This window comes from Solanum lycopersicum, chromosome 6 (assembly GCF_036512215.1).
Source record: "Solanum lycopersicum chromosome 6, SLM_r2.1".
Classification (NCBI taxonomy): domain Eukaryota; kingdom Viridiplantae; phylum Streptophyta; class Magnoliopsida; order Solanales; family Solanaceae; genus Solanum; species Solanum lycopersicum.
The window spans coordinates 50527069-50547128 of NC_090805.1; the positions used below are offsets into that span (position 1 = coordinate 50527069).

Sequence of the window (20060 nt, forward strand, 5' to 3'; positions counted from 1 at the left end):
TTATCAAAAACTTTATTTTTAGGATTTAAATTTGTGATATTCATGATAAGAACTTTATCAATTATTTAAAGGCTCCTCTCGTGACTAAATATCCTTTAAACAAATTAAAACGAAGAAAATAATAAACGGTAAAATCATGTGGTTTGGAAGAAGGGTACGTACCGTAAGTCAAAGTGAGTGGGGCATAATACATTTGATAATATTACTAATAGAAAACAAGATAACGAAACAGTGCAAATGCATTTTGAGAGTGGAGGGGCCTCCGGTGGTGTGAATAGTAACCCCCCGCCTAACTTCACCCCGCTAGGCCCCACCACCCTCTCAATTACTCTCCCTATTTTTAATTTTTTTTCTTCACTCTTTTCCTTCTATTATTACACCAGTATACTGTATAGTTTTTCTCTCTCTTTAATTTTTCTGAATTCATCAAAAATAAAAAAAATTCTCATCATCACACATTCAGTGTATCCTTAAGTCGCATCATCATCTATCAAACTTTGAAAAAATTCAAAGTAATCCATTATTTCACTGTATCGTTTTCTCAAAGAGTTGCTTCAAATTGTAGAAACAAAGAGGGTAAATTGGAATCAATTTTCGCCTTGTTGTGTAAGGTTTTCTTTTCGATTTGATTTGATTTGATTTTGAATTTGAATGTGTTCCACTTCCTCGTATATAACAATTTTGAGTGATGGTGACTACCTGGGTTTGAGTTAGACAAGCAAAAAGAAACCGGTCTGTCTATCTAGTATTCAGTACTAGTAAAATAGATGCAATATAATTGCGAGGCGATCGAGTTTTTTCTCTTAGCTAACTGTCAGACAACGATGTAAAAGCTCCATTTTGGGGTTTTAGAAGACACTAATCATCAGTGGAGTTAGTAATTGGAATTATCAATATATTTTATTCTCATAAATTCTAGCATTTTATGGATTCAACATCTAGAGTTGAACAACCCGACCCAAACATTGTCGGTAGCAGCGAAGGAGGTACAGGTACATCATCAGCAAGCGCTGTGACGGAGGGGGGACAGTCAACAACGGTGTCTGCAGCACCGCCAAGTCGATACGAGTCACAGAAACGTCGAGATTGGAATACTTTTTTACAGTACTTAAGGAACCACAAACCGCCATTAACCCTAGCCCGCTGCAGCGGAGCTCACGTGATCGAGTTCCTTAAGTACCTTGATCAATTTGGGAAAACAAAAGTGCACGTGACCGGGTGCCCGTATTTCGGGCACCCAAATCCACCCGCACCTTGTGCGTGTCCGTTAAAACAGGCTTGGGGTAGCCTTGATGCACTAATTGGAAGGCTAAGAGCTGCTTATGAAGAAAATGGGGGAAAACCTGAATCAAATCCATTTGGTGCCAAAGCTGTTAGAATTTATTTAAGGGAAGTTAGAGAAAGTCAAGCAAAAGCTAGAGGAATTCCTTATGAAAAGAAGAAACGTAAACGGCCCAGTACATCCAGTTCGGTCGCGACAGCTGGAAGTGCTGTCGCGGCAGAAGGAGGAAGTAGTAGTGGTGGTGGTGATGGCAGTGGCGGAGACGGTGTTATTGGTCAACAACCACCTACTGATCCTAATACAACAGTATAGTATAATACTATTCATTTTCAATTTTAAGTTTAGTTAGTAATTGTGAATTACTTGAATCTTATATGACGCGAATTCAAATTTAGTTCTGATCACATTTGTTTTACTAAAATATATATAGTAACAATTGAATTATCATTCATCTGGTAAGAATATTTCTCCTCATATATTGCGGAGATTTTATCAGCTATTTTTAGTTTCTGTTCTATAACTTTGATAGTCAGAGTTATTTGATATATATTGTTCACAGAAGATGATATGTATTTGATAAAATTAGTCGAAATTTATGAAAACTGATTCGAATATCATGATTATCAAATAAAAAAGTATTGCATATGAATATATACATACATGGTCCCCTATTTTACCTTGTATGAAAATGGAAAAAATATATGCTGTATATCCTCACGTGTGTATCTTTAAACTGCCGTATACAAATATAACGTCAGACTTTTTGCAGTTTCAGGTGCCTTCTTTTTACCCCCAAGATTTTGTTACCCTATGTGGATTTTTTAAAAACTTTTATGTGTATATTGATTATCGATAGATGAATTGTTTTTCTTTTTAACATTTATTCGTGGATATAGTAATGTATGATAAGTAATACGTACTCCAATTTTTATCAAGTTAACAATGAGATATTATATAGTTATTTTAGAGATTTATATAATTATATTTCAAATGATTTGAAAATATATTGTTATCGATCTGTTATCATAATTCAGCTATTACAGAGTTTGGGGTATGTATGTTATTGTTATTGCAAAGTTTTAGTACTACTTGCACTATTCATACCAGTTTCAAGAATTTCAAAAATAGCGTCTTATTTCAAATTTTAATTGTTATTTGGATTCTAACGTTAAGATATAATATGGTATTACCCCAAGTCAATAAAGAAGTATAATATAAAAATCATATTTTAAAATCAATTTTCTGTTCTTGAGGTCTTCCTGGTTAAGAATGAGACGTTAAAAAGGTTTTATTGGGGTGATATCAACAGAAATTATAAAAGAACAATATAAGGGCATCCTTGAATAATTAGCTACTATACATTAATAATAAAAGTATATTGTATACTTTTATTTAATAATAATAATTAGAAAAAAAAAAAAAAACAGGAGAAGGCACTACCTTCTTTAGTGCGAAAAGGACCCTTGGCCAACTGATGATGCTTCCATTCTATTCATTATTTTAATTTTATTATTGAAGTAATTATTGTTCAAATCCATTAATTATTTTATTGTTGAAATCTATTCATTGGTTATTAATTATCATATCTTTGTTTAAAAATAACATTTAAATGTACTAACAAACAAAAGTTTCCTCCTCCTCCTGTGCAAGGCTACGTACGCAATAATATTCTTGACTATTTATTTCCAATATATAAATTATAAATTATTATGCCTTATTATTTTATGTATCCAAATCTGATTGATGTGATCCAATGATCACCATTTTATCATTTTTCTATTTTCCCTTTTCCAGCTGACTTTTTTTTAAAAAAAAGAGAAAATTGCATAAATATTCCTTTAATATATGTCTAAAAGTTTAGAGAAACACTTATACTATATTAAGGTTTTATTATCGTTGAATTATTTTATAAGTAATTTTCTATTTTTTTTCGGCCTACGTAGCACTAGGTTGAAAAAAATTAACCAGAAGCCCACAAGATAGTGTCAAATAGGCCAAAAAGGTTAAAAATTATTAATAAAATAAATTTGGGATAATAAAACCTTAGTATAGTATTAATGTGTCTGAGATTTCGGGCGAAGGGTACCTGTGAATTATCCCTTTTTTAAATAATCAACCTTTTACTGGCTCTTTTTCTTTTATTTACTGCTGAAATAAAACTATCCCTCGTTTCTTGGAAATTTCTTTTTTATGCCTGCAGCTAATAGTTCGTCCTTCGATAAGGAATTCGAATAGGACTGTATTTGGTTGAAAATTATTTACTGAAGTGGTTGATCATTTTATTTAAATATTAGGTTATTTGAATATGCAACTTAAGTTTTTAAGTAACATTTTTTAAAAATATGATTAAAAAGTTTATTATGTTGTTCACGTGTAAATGACTGAATATTCATTTTTACTTGAAATTCGACATATATATGAAATTAAATCATTTTCATCTGAATTTAGTGAGAGGCAGAGCGAAGTGAGAGTTTGTGGTCTCAGACAAATTTAATAGGTTTTATATAGATCTTGTGTTTATATTAGAATATAAACATCTCTATATATATATATAACTTGTGAATCTTCTAAAAAAATTGTTTGATAGCTCAGTGGTAAAAAATGATGAATGAAAATGCTTGCAACTTAGTGTTGTGGATTCGAACCCCACCATATCAATAAAAGTTTTTTTTTAAAGAAAAAAAGTATGTTTTATAATATTTTCTCCTTTATACTAAAATTTAAAATTTTCAAATTCGTAAAACTTATTCCTAACTTCGCCTCTGATATTAGCCGGAATGAATTATCATTTTCATACAATTATTTGGTCCATTCCCCAAAATAATGAATTTTCAAGCCAACCTTCTACAGCAGAAACGTCTTATCAGACTTTAGAATAATATCTAAAGAGAAAAAAAAAAGTGATTGTATTAAGAGAATTGCCCAACTTTATTTTTCTTATTCTTAATTTACGACTCCATTTGTCAACTTATTCTCGTCTAACCTAAATAATAAGTATTCAATGTTTATTCATTCAATTAAAATGGGTGGTCAAAAAGTTTTAAAGGAATGCTATCGATCTTTTAAAAGCATCTTTTTGATATCTGATATTCAATATTCAAATTAATATTCACATCAGATAAAATTCACTCAATACTCGCAGTTTGTTTAATAAAATTTTCTGTATCCAACGCTCAAATATGAGATCTAAATTAAAGAATAAAACAAAATCACATGATAATATATATTAAACACGAAAGAGTAATAATAATATTTGTTAAAGATAAAAACAACTGATCAGCAATTATTTGTCTTTGTCCAAAAGTTCATGGCACTCGTGAACAATATTTATTGAGCATGGTGCGCAATACATGCATATATTATAACTATAGAAAAGCATGGTCTATATACGAAGTACTCTTTTGAAAAAATATCGACAACACATCATAAAACAACAAGAGCACGTTGTTTAGGATTTGAAATATATATGTACAAAATTTGGATCAAAAAAATGTTGTAAATGAACTCTTAAACTTTAAATTCTTATCGTATCCTATTTTTGCAATATGCTTTCAATAAAAAAGATTCGCGTATGCCTGACTCTAAATTAGGACAATCACACCAAACAAATTAAAAATTATTATCCTAGGAAACAGTTATTAATAATGAAGTTTTGTTTTCTCCTAATATAATGTGACTCAACGCTTAAGCAAGACAAATAAATAAAAGAGTAGGTAATATTTATATTGATATATTCATGAGTGTAGGGTACGTGATGAATCTTCGAAATGAAAGGTTATCTAATTGATTACATAATTTGATTAAATCTTTGATTATTTTTGCTTTCTAGAAGAAAGCAACTTATCATACTAGCTACTTTTACTAGGTTGGGGAAAATATCTACTCACACACACTAGTCACATGTACCAAATCAATAAAAAATAGTGTTACGTTCTTATTTAGTTATCCACTTTAAAAATGACACATATATTAATATAATAATAATTAGCACATTAAAATTATAATTTTATCTTTATTAATTATGATTTCAAAAATAATGAATTAAAATTTGAAAATTTTCAAGAAGTTTAAATACGGATATAATAGAAAAAAAATTTGTCTTTTCTTGATTTTTCAAAATGGACAGGTAAATAGGAACAACAAAAAGAGAAAATATGAAAAGTAAATAGGGACAAAGTGAGTAATATATATTCCCTCTGTCCATAATTATTTGTCAGAGTAAGATCATGCACTCTCCTGGAGTAAAAAATTCAATTCAAGGTGTAATTTGATTAGTATAATCTACTATAGTCAGAATACCAAAAATCTACGTAATTTTTTTCAATTGAACAAAATAGAGTAATTATTAGAACTGAAAAAAAATAACAAACCGCGATTAATCTTGAATAACTATTTTTAATATATCTTCCGAACATTTATAGATAAAGAAAATACATTTTTATATATATTTAATGTAAATATATAAATATCAAGTATGAATAAATTTTTAGGTCCCGCGAAAAAAAAAAAGAGTTGGGGGAGGGAGAGTTGAGGGATGTAGAAAAAGACTAAAGAGTGAAAATTTTGACCAAGTGTATGAAAGGTCGCCGACAATATATGTGCACCGTATTTTTATTCATTTGCATTTAACATGAAGAGTCTCCTTTGTTGTTCCTATTTTAACCAATCAAATTTGAGTTGGCACCACCATCGAATTTGATAGATGAGATCTCGAATAAATGCCTATGTAATATATTTGAGATCGAATAAATGCTTACGTGATATATTTGAGATAATTAAATATTTAAAAAAATTTTATATTTGATAATTCAGTAGATTAGTTACTTGTGTTTTTTGAATTATTAGTGAAGATTTGATTTATACCCTATAATTTCCATAGAGATTCCCTTTTCATTCCCCTTTATGTATAGCTTAAAAAATAAAAAAAAATCTCTTCATGAAAAGAACACATATTTTCCTATGGAATGTAACGGACGTATGAACATAAAGGCCCAAGTTCTGGAAAAGATTGGGCCAGACGAGATGACAGGCCCAAAGTTGGGCCTTTGGGCCAGATGAGATGACAGGCCCATTTAAGCAATTGGCTTGGCAAAAAAATTCGTCGACAGCAGGATTCGAACCTGCGCAGGCAAAGCCCAACAGATTTCGAGTCTGTCTCCTTAACCACTCGGACATATCGACGTAATCGCGTTATTTGTCTGATTAAAAATATTAATTTACTTTAAAAAATTGGATTATCCAATTATCACTCTATTATTAACATTTTGTGACAAACTCTTTTTTGTTTTGTGATGAATTTATATCATTCGACGAAGCGCTTATGTCTAATGATTTTTTTTGATTTAATAATAAAATAAAATCTTCAACATGAATAAGTACAAGCAAGGAAAATTAGATTTCACCTTACAAATCCTAAATGAAGTAACAATTCTCTACTAAGTATTATGACAATCTCACTAATTTAACGAGTCTAGTAATTTAAAGTAATAAATGCCCATAGATTCCAATTTTGAACTAGTGCACTTATTATCATATTTTGAGATTGGGGGTCTTAAAATGAGGGTCAAAACTCTTTTTCTTTCACAATTGATAAGAATAATGAGACATATAATGCCGTTAAAGGAGCAAATCAAATGCTCCACGACAAGCACCACAAACGTGCAATTCATTTGGCATTTCACACGTGGGAATTAAGCACTTTAAAATAATATTAAAATGCTTAAATCCAACCCTTATCAATATGAAACTTTATTGACACACCTAACAAAAAGTCCCGACTACATATACATATGAAAATTGGAAGTGCAAAAAATATGAAGTATAGAACAAATTAACTGACTTCATGAGTATTCGTTCTACATCACAAAATTTAAAATTTTCGTATTTAAACAATCAACAAGACCACAATAAGAAAAGTTATAGAACTAAATGCATAACTTACCAAATTTGGCCACACATGCATCTATCTCACAAGCCTGTACACCAGTGTACAGTGTTCAACAGACATTCAAGTTTGCGATGTTGTGCAAACAGCAAGGGCAAATATTTCGGTGAGTCTAACTCAACAAAAAAAACTAGCTTAAGAGATGAAAATCGCTCAAATTTTATTAAAGAGATCACACATCCCGTAAACAAACAGATATAAAACTTTTCACACAATAATATTATGTGCTTACAAATTATAATTAGTACTTCCATAAAATTCAATTAAGCATGACAATCATGTTGATGGAAAAAAATTAAATCGCATGAGGTTCGTGTGATGAAAAATCATTAGTCATATAGTTAGTAGAATCTAACACGGATTGAGTGGGATGACTCTGTTTCTTTCTTTTAATTAGATCTCAAATTCAAGTTTATTAAAAATATCGTTGAAAAATAAGTCCTATAATAATATATAATTAATTTTAATTGAACTCTCATACCATCTGAATATTGAATATCGATACGAATGAAGAAAAGAAAGAAAGAATTATATAGTAAAAGATGAGAAGGGGGAATATTCATTATGAGTTGGAGGTTTTTGTGGAGTTAGTCATTGCTTCACTTGAGGTTGGTCTATTCAAATTCATTTTCCCACTTGTTTGTTTTTCTCTTCATTAATTGATTAATACTGACTAAACAATGCTGTTGCTAAAAATTATTTATAATATAATAAAATAAAATTACTATCATATTTTTGTTGGTTTCTTGATAACTTTTCTAATGGAATATTCTACAATTTATTTATTTATTTTGTAATTCTTTCTATATGATTCTCCACTTGTCCCATCCATATCAGTGTTATCTAATCCAAGTTGATTCAAGATGAATTGATCTCACTTTTGTTTAGATTAATACACATTTTCACCTTTACATCACATTTTGTCATATTAGTTGTGGGCTGATTTTCAAGAAGAAACAAATTATGCCCAATCGAACACTTGTGATATATATATATATATATATATATATATATATATATATATATATATATATATATATATAATATGATAATTCAATATAATTTGATATATTTTCATACGAATCTCTCTTATTAGTTATATTCATAACATATCACGATCACATTTTGCTAGAATTTAAAATGTAATTTGACACAATCCCTTATATTAATTATATTCCCAACATATCACATATTAATAGAATGGGCAAATGACATAAATAACATACTTTTAGGCTAAATGCCCGTTTGTTCCTTATAAATTTTTAATGACCAAAATTCCTCAAAAATATACAAAAATACGGATACATAATAGGGCTGATACAATAAAAAGGTGATGGATATTTATATATTTTTTCACATTTTTGTATCCGCCTCATTTTTTGTCACAATTTTTGTATCGCCTCATTTTTTGTCACATTTTTGTATCCATCTCTATTTTTGTCAGATTTTTATATCCGTCTTATTTAATTTAAAAATAAAAAATTTAAAATATTTTTAAAACTAATAGGAAATAGCGATAATAAATGATTTTAAAAAAGCGATTTTTATCATTTTTCCTAATAGAATTGATTATCTCATCGATTACTCCCTTCAATTACAATTTACATATCAAGGGAGTGTTAACGGAACAAGTTTTGCGGTAGGGGTTTAAAGTATTTTTGCCTACCAAATTAACTTAATTTCTTGCAATTTTTATCCCCTTTTATAATCTACTTTATTTAATAATTAAAAGAAATATGTAAGGTTTGTTTTTTAGTTAATTAAAATTAGGCAGATAATAATTATAAGAAATGTAAGTGTTTAGTTATGCATACATATATTAATTATATGAATTGTTAAAATTTTAATTACATTTTATATTATTTTTATGAGCAACTTTCACATATAACAACCACAAAATTCATACTTGTATGCTATAACAAAGTTTGTATAATTACGCTCCATAGCAAATATAAACATGTATATATATATAAAAAATAGCTATATATACAAAAAAAAACAGTTGTCCAATTCATCATACATATAAAAAAAATAGTTGTATACAAAAGATTTGTATAATCTGTGTATGCATAAAACGAGAAAGAGAAAAAAGCAAAAGAAAATTGGGCAGAGAAATATTTGTATTGTATAACTATAAGTGTATAGGACGAAGAAATATATGTATTTACATGTGTATATATAATTTTTCTCTCGCTTTATACAAACAAAATCACAACTTATACATTTTGTTTTCGTTTGTATAAGCGAGAGAGGCGAGCGGATTCGGAAGAGTGGCGATCGAGATCTGGAAGAGGGGAAAGAGGAGAACGAAAATATATATATTTATACAATTTTCTCTCGCCTTATACAAACACAAAAACATTTTATACATTTGTTTTTGTATAAAAAATGAGAGAGGAGAGTGAGATCGCCACCAAACGAGAGTGGCGAACGAGATTACACCAAGAAAAGTGGTGAAAATAACAATAATTTGTTAAATAATACAATTAAATCAAAATATATTTATAACATTTAATTTGAATTAATAATTTGATATTGTATACAAGTTTTTCTATTTTTATACCTGACATCTCACCTCCTTCTCAATTACCCAACATGATACAACTTATATAAAATTATTAATAAAGCATAATTTATTTATATTTAATAACTTGGCTCCAAATCAAGGTAGGTGATTATTTGCTGGAGAAGTGGACAAAGATTTAATAAGGAAAAATATCTTGTGTAATCGGCATATAAAAGTTGACCCTTCTATCCCCATATAGTATTTTACTTTATCTTTTCTTCTCTCATTCATAAACCCTAGCTAGTGCAGTCGATGGCCGGTACGTACGGTTACGAAAGCGGCGGATCTGCTCCGCCACCAAGTGGCGGAGGAGGCGGTGGGTATGGATCGGGTGGCGGAGGATATGGTGGTTCAGGTGGTGGTTACGGAGGCAGTGGCGGATCATACGGTGGCGGCGGTAGAGGTGGCGGAGGTCGAGGAGGTGGAGGTGGAGGCTATGGTGGTAGCTCCCATAATCGAGGTATCTATTTGAATTATTACACTATGTCTGTACTTTGAATGAGTTTTATTCACATGTGGTTCTATTTACAGGAGGTGGAGGTGGATACCATGGAGGAGATCGTGGAGGTAGCGGTGGATACCAAGGAGGAGATCGTGGAGGTGGCGGTGGATACCAAGGAGGAGATCGTGGCGGTGGCGGTGGATACCAAGGAGGAGATCGTGGAGGTAGTGGTGGATACCAAGGAGGAGATCGCGGAGGTCGCGGCGGCGGTCGTGGTGGAGGAAGTGGTAAGGAAGGTGATTGGCGTTGCCCTAACCCAAGGTAATATTCTCACATCCTTCTCGTGGTTTTTCAGGTCATGTTAAATTATCCTTACTCACTTCTCCCCCTAATTCCCTTAAAATTTGTGAGACTCCTACTTAATTCCATATGAGCAAAAAAGGATTATATTTGCTTTTACTCTTGAACCTAATCCAATTGATAGTGAGGCAGCGATAGTTTGTGCAAACTCTTTCAGATAAAACAGAGGTTAATTTTTGGAAAATCATGATATCCTGTCACTAGAAATATATGATGTCCTATTTCATTACTTGTATGAAATCCTACTACCAAATTGTCCAGCCACTTTGCTCAATATAACCAGTGTTTCCTTATGCAGGTTCACTAAGAATTTATGCTTAGTTTTAATTTTTAGTTGGGTTAACCTTACACCTCTGTATAACCCTGAACAATTCTTGGATTTTGTCAACTCTCTTGTATTATGTAAGGTTCTATTTCTGCTCTTTCTAAAGCTTGCTCTTCCTACTTCTGTACATCTTGCATCCCTGGATGCTTAGTTATTTTATTAGTACTCTTTTTTTTCATAAAGAAAGAAATTTATTTTGATTCTCCTTGCCTTTGTCATTCTAATTTTAATAGTGCTTCTATCCTATTAATTTGACAAGATGTCAGTTCAGTGCGGTGGTTGTTCAAGGTTATGTATTCTGGGTTTCATTTGCTAATATTTCATTTAACATATGTTATTGTGTTTGTTACCATTTCATGTCAATTGTTATTAATTCTGGCATGTCTGGGTGTAGTTGTGGAAATTTGAACTTTGCTAGAAGAGTTGAATGTAACAAATGTGGTGCACCTTCACCTGCTGGTTCTGATGATCGTGGTGGCAGAGGTGGTAGCAGTTATAACAGAGGTGGAAGTGATGGCGGCTATGGAAATAGTCGAGGGGGAAGAGGTGACAACTATGAAAGCAGAAATGCTGGAGGTGGTAGAACTGGTTCTTATGGTGGTAGTCAGGGAAGAGATGGTGGTGGTTATGCCCAAGGTCCTCCTCATGCTCCTCCATCTTATGGGGCTGCTGATAGCAACTATCCACCACCTTCTAATACTTACGGTGGAAACCCCGATGCAGTTCCCCCGCCTGCGAGTTATGTTGGTGGACCTGCATCTTATCCCCCTTCGTATGGTGCCCCTGGTGGCTATGGTGGGGATACACCAGCTGATGCTCGTGGGGGTGGACGGGGTGGTCCACCAGGTGGATATGATGGGGGATATGGCGGTGGTGCCCGGAATACAGGAGGTGGTTATGGTAGTTCTCCAGCTGAGGCTCCGGTAAAGGTCAAGCAATGCGATGAGAATTGTGGAGATCTCTGTGACAACGCAAGAATATATATCTCAAATTTGCCTCCTGATGTGACCGTCGAAGAACTTAGAGAACTTTTTGGGAGCATTGGACAAGTAATATGCAGATTTCTTTCGGTTATGATTCTCAGTATCAGATTCATTCTGTCTTGTAGCATTTACGTTGTTCTTCTCTTAACTTCACGTGAACCCTTGCTGTGTTAATGTGGTATTGATGCCTGAGCTTAGACAGAAGGACAACCCAATACTTGCTACTTGATTTTGCAGACTAATTGCCATTGAATTGTGACAATAAAGAAGCTTACTTTTAATGACTTTCTCTTAGCATATATACCAGGGTAAGTGCTTAAGTTTCTTTTTAACGTGTAGGTTGCAAGAATCAAGCAAAAACGAGGTTACAAAGACCAGTGGCCTTGGAGCATAAAGCTATACACAGACGATCAAGGAAATAACAAAGGAGATGCAGTTCTGTCATACGAAGATCCTTCTGCAGCTCACTCTGCCGGCGGCTTTTTCAATAGTACAAACTAGACCCAAATTTATTCAATTGAGTTTACGCAGTATATTATTTACATGCTGACCATAAAATATAATCATCATCAGATCACGACTTCAGAGGTTACAAAATCACTGTAGCGATGGCTGAAAAGTCTGCACCAAAGCCGCCTCCGGCATTTGGTTCTGGGTGAGCCTTCTTAAATTACTGCATACTCTTTCTACTCCATTGCATTTTACCTCCAGTTGTGCTACAATTCACAGTTTATGTCAACTCACAACATGTCTTAGTGGTTATGCTGTGGAATGTATGCAGAGTTAGCAAGTGTGTTTAACTAGATAGTGGATGTATGGTTATTTTTATGAATTCTCCAGAGTTTTGGTTGTTTATCAAGTAGATGATCAGAGTTGTTCTTGCATCTGATGTTGACTCTAATTGCTGTGCCAAATTTCATACTAAAGTTGCATGCCTAAAATTCATACTTGATCGCATAGGGTGTCTGTATTGAAGTTTAATTTCAATAATTATTTTCAGTAAATTGTTAACATCATTGATACATTGATTTGTTCCCAGAGAAAAGCGAATTAAGCAATCAAATTTCATCTCTATAACTTGGTACTACATTTGTCCTTTATGAGGTGCATGGGAACCCGGTTAATCATAATTGTGTGGCTTCATTAGTAAACATTTTTTCTTTATCCTGCAAAAATATATTCATCAGCATCATCTATGTATATTTCAATGTAAAACTGTAAAGTTACATATTTCAATAGTGCTTTCAAGAATTAGTGTTTTTGTAATTTTTTTTGCATGTTGTATGTTGTAATTGTGTTTTTAATCGATGTCCATTTTTGCTACTTGAAAATCCACTTGCTGATTGACACCCTATGCATTCTTCCTGCCCTATGTTCTTTCTATTGCCATTTAGAACTGTTTATATATTTTATTGGCTCAAGGTTTAGAAAATGTTTAATCTATTGGATTGAATGAAGAATATGTTGTTTCTTTTATATTATATAGTTCCATCGGGTTAATGATATATTTGGCTGGCTTTATTTAAGCTGAGGGTATATCGGAAACCACCCCTCTATTTCTACGAGATAGGGTAAGGTCTGCGTAGTCTACTACCCTCCTAGACCCTCTTGTGGGATTGCACTGGTTATGTTGTTATTTGTTGGGTTAAATTTATAAATGGGATGGGGGACCTTTTGTGTATGCTGAACTTACGACTCCCTGTGCTAACCTGTATAGTAAATATATCTCTTATGCTCATGTCTGTCTATACTTTGACAGCCGTGGCGGTCGCGGAGGTTATGGTGGTGGTGGTGGCGGGCGCAGGGATAACTACAGAGACGGTGGAGGTTCCGGCCCAGATAGACAGTTTCATGGTGGAAATCGTTCACGTCCTTATTGAGTTCCAGTCGAGCATTTTATGTACTAAAATTTGTGGTGGGAGGGTTTTTTAGTTAGTTCCATTTCAAGATATACTCTCTGTGACTTAAAAGAGGTAGGCTGTTAACTCACTTCCATTTGAGCAATATCCACCTTCTCTTCTTTCTTTCTGCTACTTGGGGTTGCGTAAGGGGTGGGGTTTTCTAGTTCAGAACCTTTTTTGATATGTTGAATGTTTTGATAGAGGCGATTGGATATTCTGCAAATTGCTGCTAAGGTAGGTGAAATATTCAGGTGAGTGTTACTACTGTGGAAAACCGATTACTCTGGTAATTTAAGCTGAATGATGTTTGGTCTCTTTAAGTGATTTTGCTTGCATTTTGGAAATGCTAGCATCTCTGCACTAGACCCCTTGTATAATGAATTTGTTTCCTATATGATGTTGCTGTTAATTACTTGTACTGTTTTCTTTTATTGTGTATCTGCTAGTTCAGTTTCTCTTCCATGGAAGAATATGGAGGACAAGTCTCTTGTACTAAACACATTTTTCAGCATGAATGGCGGAGTACAATGGTGAAGTACTTGGTAATTTAATTGTAGGGATTAATGTTTGGATCAGAAAAAAGACATCCGACCACACAGCTATACAAATAATGATGATGTGTTAGTTACAATTTGAGAAAACAAGACTGTAAATTGATTGTTTGGTCTGAGTGCTTGCATGTTGGTTCTCAATCTATTCACAGGAAATAGGACCAGTGTCCAATTTTTTTGTCGTTCTAAATAAAATTCCGAGTGGCAATAGTTTTTCTTTGTGTGGAGCATACATTGGAAGTAGCTTGAATTTTCATTTTGGTACTTCTGCAGGTTTTTTGTACCCCATTTTTAGCCATGTGTCTGTTTTTATCATTTTCAAATTTGGTACAACAAATGAGTACTTTTTAGTGGGTAGTAGGATATTCTAGTTGTATGACCTTGGCTTATTCTATTATTCATACTATTCAGTCAATTAGCATTTAGACAATGTTTTTAACCTTTAATAATCCTTAAGAAGGTCTTGAGAACATTTATGTTGTACTGAATAATGGTTCATAGGCTAAACGGTTGTAAGATATTGTTTTCCTACAACCTGGAGGCACTGTTCTGCTATCGTATTGTTAAGACTCTGATGTGTCGATCTAAATATTATGTTTATTGGGGAGTTGGGGATTGGACATCATGTGTGAAGAAAGGTCTTCTGATATCTCTCAAGTTACCATGCAAATAAGATTTTGATGATTTTAATGTCTCCTGAAGGAAGGCGGCGGACAATGGTGCAATTCGTGATAATACCCAATATGGTGTATCTGATGTTTCGTTCAAAGTGCAGCTGAAATTTCTCGCTGTCGAGACCTTGATAAAAGTAGTGGGTTTGTGAAGAATAGTGTGGATATAGATCCGAGGTGGAGAAATTGTTTTGATACATTCTCGACTAGAAGTGGTAGTATTAAATAAAAAGAAAGCAGTGCAAGTTAATAAGGCAAAACAAATTTACTACAAAGGAATTCTAATCTATAACAAAATACTATATATTAAATAGTCGTACAAATGGAATAAGGTAGACGTAGTGGTCGAAAGCTTACATGTTGCGATCCCCCGTTGGGCTCAAAACGGCTATGCACCCAAACTCGTATTTTAGAAAAGAAAACAAACGAATGTAAAACTTGTTACAGATACAAAAAATAAAATTCTACGCATGTAACATGTGAGTTTTATAAAAGGTCTCCACAAATATATTTAAAATTCATAAATTTAAAATTTGAGTATTTTCATCTTACCATGTAACAATCTTCTAAGGTGAAAGGATATCTAGTTTCCACACTGAACTTTCAAAGTCTGATGGTGACGTTGAGTTAGAAATTTGATGGACAAACTTTTCTCACTTGTAATAAGAATATGTAAAATCAAATATAATGGTGAATATTTTATAATTGTATACCCACATAGTTTTCTAGGGAGGGTGTGTACCCAGCCACCTTGGCTCTCCCCATGCCTTAAACAAGTCAAAATAACAATAAAAATAAAAAAAGAGAGAGGAACAGAATCATTGAAAATTAGGAGTGTGTTTAATAGGAAAGTAATCCAAAAAAGCAGGCTAATATTACGGATATATGTTCAATTATCCACATTTCAATCTAGCAAATTCTACTTACTTTAATTTTGTAACATCCTAAACAAATAGTATGACTAATTGTTTCACCAAAATTTAATCAAAAAAAAAATGGTAAGAAGAAAAGTTTCAGCTTGGGCTGGATTCGTACAAGGGAGTCATCGTGAAGAATTATTAATATGTCAATTTTCCGATATGACAAATTCAAAGGGATGTGTTTGGTCTGGCGGTAACCCTTTTGCTTTTAGTTTACCACTTGTGTTGGCCCAATTGATATTCATTTTCTTTGTTACAAGGATTACTTTTGCCCTCATTCAACCTCTTAAACAAAGTATGGTCAGTGCACAACTTATTGTAAGCTTCTTTTTTTTTTCTTTTCTAACTCACAATTTTGTTTTACTTTTCTCGTAAAATTCATGCTTACTTCGCGATTTGAATTTTATGAGTTGAACAACTAAATATATCTAGAAATGTTGGTTTCAGTTGAAGCTGTTGTTCACATATGTTACAAAATTTTATAGTATGATTATTGTTGATCTAGAACAGGCTGGCATTATCTTGGGGCGATCAGGCTTTGGTAGGTTCGATGCGTATTCGGCCTTAATATTTCCACCAGAAGGCAGAATGGTGCTACAGACAATTTCAGATGTTGGTTTCATGTTTCATGTGTTTGTTCTTGGAGTTCAAGTAGATCCAACAATGCTGAGAAGAGCAGGGCGAAACGCGGTTCTAATAGGTGTTTCCTCTTTTTTTATGCCTTTTGCACTTGGAGGATTAGCCTGTTATGTATTACCTTATTTGACTGTCATAGATGACGCGACAGCGCATTTCTTGCCTTTGTTATCTATAATTAACTCTGCTTCATTCTTTCCTGTGATCACTAGCCTTCTTAGCGACCTTAAGATTCTAAATTCAGAAATTGGTCGAATAGCTACATTAGCCTCCTTGGTTAATGACGGTTGTATATATGCTTCTTCCATACTTTTAACAACAATAGATGCATCATCAAATTATTCCAAGTGGAATGGAGTATTGGCCATTGCATGGATAGGCACATTCCTGATAGTAATCGTGTTTGCTGTAAGGCCATTAGTGAAACATATCGCTAGGACTATACCGGAAAGAGGGGCTATGAAGGAAAGCCATTTTCTAATGATAGCTGTCTTAGCTCTCCTCTGTGGATTTGTGGCCCAGTCTCTTGGACAGCCTCCTGCTGTTGGTACTTTTATTTTGGGAGTAGTGGTGCCAGAGGGACCGCCTTTGGGCTCATCGATGGTCTACAAGATTGATTCTTTTTGTACTGGATTGCTGCTTCCTGCTAAGTTTGCTATCAGTGGGTTGACATTGGACATATTCTCCCTAGGAAGAGGAAAGTCTCTAATAGGCGTCGAAGCAGTGATTCTATTGGGTTATTTAGGTAAGTTTGCTGGCACTCTTGTCTCAGCTGTTCACTTCGCGGTTTCCTTCCAAGATGCAGTACCTCTTGCTCTCATCATGTGTTGTAAAGGAATTATCGAGGCATCCTTTTATATCGCCTTAAAGGATACTGGAGTACGCAACCTATCTCTTCTCTTTTCTATGGCTTTATATAAACTCTCTATTTTTTCCACTATGGCATGTACTTCGTTACTAGTCCCACTGTCATACTGTCACTGCTATTCACTTATGGTAAACAAGTTATTTACATGTCTCGTATTTGGTTTATCTACAGGCAATAACGAGTGAAGCATATGCGCTTTTGTTAATCACAATGTTGGTCATAACAGGAATTGTGAGACCTTTAATTTGGTACCTCTATGATCCATCAAGAAGGTACTTAGGCTACAGAACAAATAGTATACAACATTTGGATCCCACCAGTGAGCTTCGGGTGCAAGTGTGTATTCACAACGAAGATAATGTCCCGAGCTTAGTCAATCTTCTTGATGTGTCCAACCCATCTAGAAGGAGGCCAATTGCTGTGTTTGTTCTTAATCTAATGGAGCTCAAAGGCAGCGCAGCTGCTTTACTGGTGCCAACTCATAATAGAAAAGGCAAACCGAAACTCAAGTCTCTGCCTAGCAGAACTGAACATATATCTAATGCATTCAACATTCTCGCGCATAGAAATCAAGGTTCTATGATGGCTCAACACTTCACCTCCATTGTCCCGTATGCCACTATGCACGATGACATATGTACAATCGCGGTGGACAAAGGTGTCAATATTGTGATCATCCCATTCCACAAGCAGTGGGCTATTGATGGAACAGTAGGAGCCAATTTCCCTGCAATTAGGATGGTGAACCAACAGGTACTCCATAAAGCACCTTGCTCAGTTGGGATCCTAGTTGATCGGGGGCAATTAGCCGATAACACACAGATCTTGTTTGGCCATTCTGTTTTCCGCATCACAATGCTTTACCTAGGTGGTCCTGATGATGATGAAGCACTCGCCTATTGCTGCAGGATGCTAGGGCATCCCCACATCAGCATGAGTCTTGTCTGGCTCAAACATTCGAGTGACAATATCGAGAAGTGTATGGAGTCACATATGATACAGTGGTTCAAGGCTAATAATGTGGATGCAGGGAGAGTGAGTTACCAAGAAGAAGTGGTGAATGATGCAGTGGGGACAACTCAGGTTCTTCGTTCACTCGAGGACAGTTGTGATCTTTGTATAGTTGGTAGAGACCACAAACAGTCCGAGTTAACACTAGGGATTAATGAATGGATCGAATGTCCAGAATTAGGATTTATCGGAGACATGTTAGCTACTTCGGATTATAGTTTTTCATTGCTCGTTGTGCAACAAACACCACCAGGGACCGAGTTTATAAACACCCAGCCACTGCAGCCTGTTGCTAGCAGTTTTTATTCTGGTTCAGATAAATATAGTCAACATTCTGCTTCAGGTAAATATAGTCAGCATTCTGCTTCAGGTAAATATAGTCAGCATTCTGGTTATGGCCCTTTTGGGTAGCAACTCAAGTTGTTTTCCTCTTTGATCAATTCCAAGAATGTAGAAAATAGGTTAAAGGTTACTAAATTGTAAATTTTTGTCAAAAATTGTATGTAGAAATTAGCAAGTACAAAGTCCAGTTTTACTTTTTATGTATAATGGAAGTAGTCACTATTCAACTTGTTGCAGAAGGTTACTACTTACCTTATGTTATCTGATAGTGCGTGTGATAACTAGAAATTCACCATTTTAAAAGAGTCTCGAGACATTTTAAGTATATTTGTCTTACGCACCATTCTGTTCTCAAGGCTTGAATCCAAGGCCTGTGATTATGAATTGAGGAATCCCAATCATTCCATAATACCTGGTAAAACAAATGCCGAAAATGTGAGCAGTCGTACGATTAACAGATGTAATATTTTCCCTAATTACTTTGGTAAGTTAGTTGACAGGCTGCCTAACCACATATAATGAAAGTGAAGTTGCATATTTAAATAATTGGGATTAGCTGAATCTAATATAGCTTGTTAACCACTTCCTTGATCGTACTTAACCTTAGTGTGAAGTTAGTTGGGTTAGCAATGGTACAATTACTTGACAAAATTTCACTTTTTTAGCTTAAACGATGACAATTAAGTATTTATTTAGTTGCACACATGTCATACTATAGGTCCAAGTTATAGCATATAGCAATTAATAATTAGATTATACTAGCAATTTATAATTTTTTAAGTTAAAATACATGTCTCGTCTTTATTTGTTAGGTAAGTATCACTTTTAATCAACGAAAACCAACCCCAAAATTCAACTTTAATTTACTTTGTTTTACTTCAATTACTTGAAAATTAATAAACTACAGTTTTAAATTAATGATTTATATCTATTAAATATTTTTAAAAATAAATATAAAATTTGATTCAAAATTATTACTTTTGTTGAACTCGAAGTCTCGTACTATCAACGTTTTTACATCCACCAGCTTGGACAATGCATTTCAAGAACTTGTATGAATTTGAATGTCAACACTTACTATGAGAAGTAACGAGAATAACATATTCCGTATAATTTTAAAAACGAGATCTAAATAGCACATTTGGGGGCCATCTGCTCGCATTTAATTGGTTTACTTTCTTCAACGTTTGGCCAACAAACAGTCCATTCATACTTAAATTAGATGTTTTAATCGGTCTTTATCATGCTAATTAATGAA

The 20060-nt window shown here is 33.6% G+C and overlaps 3 protein-coding genes and 1 non-coding gene across 12 annotated transcripts; 3 read left to right on the forward strand and 1 right to left on the reverse strand.

Annotated features, from left to right (window-relative positions):
- Positions 1–208: 208 nt before the first annotated feature.
- LOC101252299 (protein LIGHT-DEPENDENT SHORT HYPOCOTYLS 5-like) lies at positions 209–1731 on the forward strand. Its single transcript, XM_004242456.5, has one exon. It carries the CDS (start codon positions 926–928, stop codon positions 1592–1594), a length of 669 nt encoding a protein of 222 aa, XP_004242504.1. The 5' UTR covers positions 209–925; the 3' UTR covers positions 1595–1731.
- Positions 1732–6381: 4650 nt separating this feature from the next.
- TRNAS-CGA (transfer RNA serine (anticodon CGA)) lies at positions 6382–6463 on the reverse strand. The gene has a single exon. It is a non-coding gene; the product is annotated as a tRNA-Ser (tRNA).
- Positions 6464–9810: 3347 nt separating this feature from the next.
- Positions 9811–15348, forward strand: LOC101251999 (transcription initiation factor TFIID subunit 15b). Of its 6 annotated transcripts, none has more exons than XR_011221874.1 (8): positions 9886–10252; positions 10324–10555; positions 11314–11968; positions 12242–12392; positions 12476–12557; positions 13662–13875; positions 14005–14054; positions 15057–15348. XR_011221874.1 is itself a non-coding variant. In XM_010324821.4 (6 exons), exons 1-6 carry the CDS (start codon positions 10045–10047, stop codon positions 13780–13782), a joined length of 1449 nt encoding a protein of 482 aa, XP_010323123.1. In that variant the 5' UTR covers positions 9811–10044; the 3' UTR covers positions 13783–14215. The 6 variants fall into 6 exon arrangements, 1 of the variants encoding a protein (XP_010323123.1); XR_011221875.1 differs by having other exon boundaries at positions 15061–15348; XR_011221872.1 differs by lacking the exon at positions 15057–15348 and adding an exon at positions 14250–14769.
- Positions 15349–15890: 542 nt separating this feature from the next.
- On the forward strand, positions 15891–19127 carry LOC101244091 (cation/H(+) antiporter 14). Of its 4 annotated transcripts, none has more exons than XM_069299492.1 (3): positions 15891–16245; positions 16456–17460; positions 17621–19127. In XM_069299492.1, the coding sequence occupies exons 1-3, from the start codon at positions 16021–16023 to the stop codon at positions 18869–18871; spliced, it is 2481 nt and encodes an 826-aa protein (XP_069155593.1). In that variant the 5' UTR covers positions 15891–16020; the 3' UTR covers positions 18872–19127. The 4 variants fall into 4 exon arrangements, with proteins under 4 accessions (XP_069155593.1, XP_019069955.1, XP_025887546.1 ...); XM_019214410.3 differs by having other exon boundaries at positions 15892–16263; XM_026031761.2 differs by having other exon boundaries at positions 16105–16240.
- The last annotated feature ends 933 nt before the right edge of the window (positions 19128–20060 follow it).

Bases quoted from the DNA above. Each gene is read 5' to 3' on its own strand.
- LOC101244091 (XM_019214410.3), top strand. From the start codon at position 16,021: ATGGTAAGAAGAAAAGTTTCAGCTTGGGCTGGATTCGTACAAGGGAGT. The intron at 16,264-16,455 runs GTAAGCTTCTTT...GATCTAGAACAG, and splicing joins TGGTCAGTGCACAACTTATT to GCTGGCATTATCTTGGGGCG. The intron at 17,461-17,620 runs GTACGCAACCTA...GTTTATCTACAG, and splicing joins TCGCCTTAAAGGATACTGGA to GCAATAACGAGTGAAGCATA.
- LOC101252299 (XM_004242456.5), top strand. From the start codon at position 926: ATGGATTCAACATCTAGAGTTGAACAACCCGACCCAAACATTGTCGGT.
- LOC101251999 (XM_010324821.4), top strand. From the start codon at position 10,045: ATGGCCGGTACGTACGGTTACGAAAGCGGCGGATCTGCTCCGCCACCA. The intron at 11,969-12,241 runs GTAATATGCAGA...TTTAACGTGTAG, and splicing joins TTTTTGGGAGCATTGGACAA to GTTGCAAGAATCAAGCAAAA. The intron at 12,393-12,475 runs GTACAAACTAGA...AATCATCATCAG, and splicing joins TGCCGGCGGCTTTTTCAATA to ATCACGACTTCAGAGGTTAC.